Raw genomic sequence first — 5,143 nt, forward strand, 5'->3', positions numbered from 1 at the left:
TAACAAAATGTGTCGAGGGTGCTTTTGGGTAACTGTCGTCATCCGTCCATCAGTCCCGCCCTCCCTCCCTGAAAGCGCCGGCGGGAAATCAGTTCGCGCACTTTTCCAGTCATTGACAGCGCGGACGCCACAGCACTGCGAGCATGGAGCACGCTGCGACCATTGCTGCAGTTGTGGCCGCTCTCAACGCCTCGCAGCTTATCATAAAGGTTTCCCTGAGGCAGATGCAGAAAAGTCAGGCGAGGAGGCTACGGCACCGCGGTGATGTCCTGAAGTCTGAGAGTAGCACAGACCTCTCAGAAAGCAGGGGACCCAGCGCCGAGGACATCACGGTGGCAATGGGTCATGTTGATGCCGTGGAACGGCGATTCTGGGCACGGGAAACAAGCACTGAGTGGTGGGACCGCATAGTGCTGCAGGTCTGGGATGAATCCCAGTGGCTGCGAAACTTTCGCATGCGGAAGGGAACTTTCCTGGAACTTTGTGAGTTGCTGTCCCCTGCCCTGAAGCGCAGTGACACCCGCTTGCGAGCTGCACTGAGTGTACAGAAGCGAGTGACCATAGCCCTCTGGAAGCTTGCAACGCCAGACAGCTACCGGTCAGTCGCGAACCAGTTTGGGGTGGGCAAATCTACCGTGGGGGTTGTTGTGATGCAAGTAGCGAAGGCAATCGTTGATGTACTGCTGCCAAAGGTAGTGACCCTGGGAAACGTGGAGGCGATCATAGATGGCTTCGCAGCGATGGGATTCCCAAACTGCGGTGGGGCCATAGATGGAACTCACATCCCTATCCTGGCACCGGACCACCAGGCCACCCAGTACATTAACCGAAAGGGATACTTTTCCATGGTGCTGCAAGCACTGGTGGACCACAGGGGACGTTTTACCAACATCTACGTGGGATGGCGGGGCAAGGTTCATGATGCTCGTGTTTTCAGGAACTCTGGTCTGTTTAGACGGCTGCAACAAGGTATTTACTTCCCGGACCACAAAATAACTGTTGGGGATGTGGAGATGCCTATAGTCATTCTCGGGGACCCAGCCTACCCGCTAATGCCCTGGCTCATGAAGCCCTATACTGGCGCCCTGGACACTGAAAAAGAACTCTTCAACTACCGGCTGAGCAAGTGCAGAATGGTGGTGGAGTGTGCTTTTGGCCGTCTCAAGGGGAGATGGAGAAGCTTACTGACTCGCTGTGATCTCAGCGAAACCAATATCCCCATTGTTATAGCAGCTTGCTGTGTGCTCCACAATCTCTGTGAGAGCAAGGGGGAGACCTTTATGGCGGGGTGGGAGGTTGAGGAAAATAGCCTGGCTGCTGATTACTCACAGCCAGACAGCCGGGCGATTAGAAGAGACCAGCGGGAAGCGCTGTGCATCCGGGAGGCTTTGAAAGCAAAGTTCCTGAGTGAGCAGGGTAACCTGTGACTTTAAAGTTTGTGTACTGAGAAGCTAAACCTGCCCCCGTTTCTTTACCCAGTTAATGTTGACTATCCTATCCAGTTACATACCCCCTTCACCCCCCTTCCAACACACGTTTCGAAATAAAAATAGTTCTACTTTGTTAAAGCACACCGTTTTCTTTAATACTGTTTTCGCGGGAATTTTTTAAAACTGGGACGCAGACTGTGGTGCGGAGCGGGTGTAGTGTAGTGACGCGAATGCAGCTTCTAAACTCAAGGATTGACAGGCTCCGCTGCGGTGGGATGGTTGTTTCAACGGAGCCTGTCACCCCTCCTGATGGGGACTGTGTGTATGGGGGGGTCTATGTGACTTTGTGGCAGGGGGAGGACGGTTACAGATCCCCTGCTGTGTGGCTCTGTGATCCTGCCTAAGGACCGGCGCTTAAGATCTGTAACTGCCATCCCCCGCCACAAAGTCACAGAGCAACCCACCCCCCCCAACATAACATGAAAACCACCTCCCAGACTAACCAGGGTAACTAGTCACTGCATCACTGCACTGTGTATGTGCCCTGCTGCTGTGCCTGCCCCCGACTATGTACCCTGCCAAAGGTGACTGTCCTGTCCAATTACCAACCCCCTTTCCCCTCCTCCTCCAAAAGAAGATGATTGAAACAGTAGTTAACAGAAACATATTTTTTATTATCAACTACACATGGCATTGGGAGGTGAAACTTGGACGGGGGCTTGTGTCAGGCGGGAAGGAAAGAACTTTTCAAATTTTGGGAAATGAGAGCCTTCTGCTACTAGAGCTCTCTGCAGGGGTGGAGTGAGAGTTAGCAGGGACTCTGCCGCCTCTCCTTCTTTGCACTTTGGGTGAGGTGGGTATGGGACTTGGTGGTGGGGGAGGGCGGTTAGAGATGGACTGCAGCGGGGCTCTGTCCTCCTGCCTCCGTTCCTGCAGAACATCCACAAGGCGCCGGAGCGTGTCCGTTTGCTCCCTCAGTAGTCCAAGCAGCGTTTGAGTCGCCTGCTGGTCTTCCTGCCGCCACCTCTCCTCCCGATCCATGTTGGCTTGGTGCATTCGGGTCAAGTTCTCCCGCCACTGGGTCTGCTGTGCTGCCTGGGCTTGGGAACAGGCCATAAGCTCAGAGAACATGTCCTCCCATGTCCTCTTCTTCCTACGCCTAATCCGCGCTAGCCTCTGGGAGTGTGATTCCAGGCTAGGTTGTGAGACAGTCGCAGATGGGGCTGTGGAAATGGGAAAAAGGGAGTGAATTCCTCAGAAAGATAAATGTAGTTGTGAACAAAGAACATAGTCTTTCTCTGTGAACAAGACCATGCACAGCACCTATCACATGCGCACTCAGCACAAGGTCGAATTCTCGGCCTTCGCATTCAGTGCCTGGGGTCTTGCACAGCACATTTGAGAAGCGGGGCAGGACAACGGAATTTCTGTTGCAGGCAGACATGGTAAGCCGTACACTTGTGGCAGTTTAAAACTTTTATATTACCACTGGCCTCATTTCACATTGAAAGCTATGTCAGTTCCTGCAGCCAGCAATCCGGCAAGCGGGAACTCTGCCCCTGTCCCACCCCCTCGCGGCTGTCCCCGGGAACGATCCCTTTCGGCTGCCCCTCTCCCGCCTCCACCGCGTGGCTACAAACCAGCGGTTACAGTTCTGTAAAGGAACGGGAAAGCAGTCCCAACACTAACATTCCCCTACCTAATTCAAAGCAGGTCACCATGGGCGACATCACCCTGATGAGGATCTCTGAGAGCGACAGAGAGAGAATGCTCCGGGAAAGCCTCCAAAGACCAGGGCCGTATGCCGCCCTGCTGTGCAGAGCAATGATTCCCGAGTACTTGATAGTCTCGTGGCGCGGCAACGTGTCGTACTTCGGAGGACCCAATAAGGCCGCTCTCCCCAGGAACCTCATGCAACGGCTTTCAAATTACCTCCAGGAGAGCTTCATCGAGATGTCCCAGGAGGATTACTGCTCTATCCCCGGACATATAGACCGCATTTTACTGTAGCTGCAGTAGCAGGGAATAAACAGTAGAGCGGCTTGTGCAGGACAATCACTGAAAACCGGACATTGCTAGATTTTTTTTCAAAACTTGCACTGCCCATGACTAAACCGTTAAGCGCCTAGGGCACACTAATCATGAACAACCCATTCTTTTAATTGTTAATATTCCTGTTTTGTTAAAAATAAATGTTTAGATGTTTACAACACTTACTGGCTGATCCTTCCCCAGATTCTGTGTCCGGGGTAACGGCTGGGGACGCTTCGTAGGGGATCTCTGTAAGGGTGATGAAGAGATCCTGGCTGTCGGGGAAATCAGCGTTGTGAGCGCTGCCGACTGCCTCGCCCTCCTCATCTCCTTCCTCATCTTCCCCGTCCCCTAACATGTCCGAGGAACCGGCCGTGGACACTATCCCATCCTCAGAGTCCACGGTCACTGGTGGGGTAGTGGTGGCGGCCGCACCGAGGATGGAATGCAGTGCCTCGTAGAAACGGGATGTCTGGGGATGGGATCCGGAGTGTCCGTTTGCCTCTTTGGTCTTCTGGTAGCCTTGTCTCAGCTCCTTGATTTTCACGCGGCACTGCGTTGCATCCCGGCTGTATCCTCTCTCTGCCATGGCTTTAGAGATCTTCTCGTAGATCTTTGCATTCCTTCTTTTGGATCGCAGCTCGGAAAGCACGGACTCATCGCCCCACACAGCGGTGAGATCCAAGACTTCCCGATCAGTCCATGCTGGGGCCCTCTTTCTATTCACAGACTGCACGGCCATCACTGCTGGAGAGCTCTGCATCGTTGCCAGTGCTGCTGTGCTCGCCACGATGTCCAGACAGGAAATGAGATTCAAACTGGCCAGACAGGAAAAGGAATTCCAATTCAAATTTTCCCGGGGCTTTTCCTGTGTGGCTGGTCAGAGCATCCGAGCTCGCACTGCTGTCCAGAGCGTCAACAGAGTGGTGCACTGTGGGATAGCTCCCGGAGCTATTAGCGTCGATTTCCATCCACACCTAGCCTAATTCGACATGGCCATGTCGAATTTAGCGCTACTCCCCTCGTCGGGGAGGAGTACAGAAGTCGAATTAAAGAGACCTCTATGTCGAACTAAATAGCATCGCAGTGTGGACGGGTGCAGGGTTAATTCGATGTAACGGCGCTAACTTCGACATAAACGCCTAGTGTAGACCAGGCCTAAGTTAACGTCTAATGTTTCACATGAAACTATCCTTACTGCTATGCAGAACCTGATTCCTTTGAGTCTAAATTAGATTCAATGTCTGTTAAAACAGCATTTTAGGAGAAATATGCTGTATCTGATCAGGAAAATTTTTTTTGGTAAGAAGATCAAGGAGACACAGATACAAAATGACAGCACTATATCTTCGTCGGGGATCTATGAAAGGATAACATATTAGTACATGGAAAACCTGAGATGATGGACGTTATATGAAAGCAAATACAAAAATATTCAGCATTCTAGATTTCTTAGAGGGTGAGGGACTACTTATTCAATGTCTTCTTGTTAAGTTCATTAGCTTAATTTCATCCTCCACTAAATATTTTAATATATTTTAAATTTCTTCTTACATTTTTTCTAATTCTAAATGTTCTACGTTTGAAAATATTTAGTGGGAGAGCTTTAGTTATCTTGGCATCAAATTTTGATAGAGAGCTGAGTATTAATGTAATTTGGAGGATGTATTTCAGAGATTTTT

At 51.1% G+C, this 5,143-nt stretch overlaps 1 protein-coding gene across 1 annotated transcript; it reads right to left on the minus strand.

The window, feature by feature from the left end:
- Positions 1–1,917: 1,917 nt before the first annotated feature.
- Positions 1,918–4,619, minus strand: LOC135973088 (uncharacterized). Its single transcript, XM_065554573.1, has 2 exons — positions 3,648–4,619; positions 1,918–2,653 (listed from the first exon to the last, which is right to left on the minus strand). The coding sequence occupies exons 1-2, from the start codon at positions 4,222–4,224 to the stop codon at positions 2,178–2,180; spliced, it is 1,053 nt and encodes a 350-aa protein (XP_065410645.1). The 5' UTR covers positions 4,225–4,619; the 3' UTR covers positions 1,918–2,177.
- Positions 4,620–5,143: the final 524 nt, after the last annotated feature.

This window comes from Chrysemys picta, chromosome 8 (genome assembly GCF_011386835.1).
Source record: "Chrysemys picta bellii isolate R12L10 chromosome 8, ASM1138683v2, whole genome shotgun sequence".
Lineage (NCBI taxonomy): Eukaryota > Metazoa > Chordata > Testudines > Emydidae > Chrysemys > Chrysemys picta.

Coding starts and splice junctions, on each gene's coding strand:
- LOC135973088 (XM_065554573.1), bottom strand. CDS start 4,224: ATGCAGAGCTCTCCAGCAGTGATGGCCGTGCAGTCTGTGAATAGAAAG. Junction 2,654..3,647: donor ATCTGGGGAAGGATCAGCCA/GTAAGTGTTGTA, acceptor CCATTTCCACAG/CCCCATCTGCGACTGTCTCA.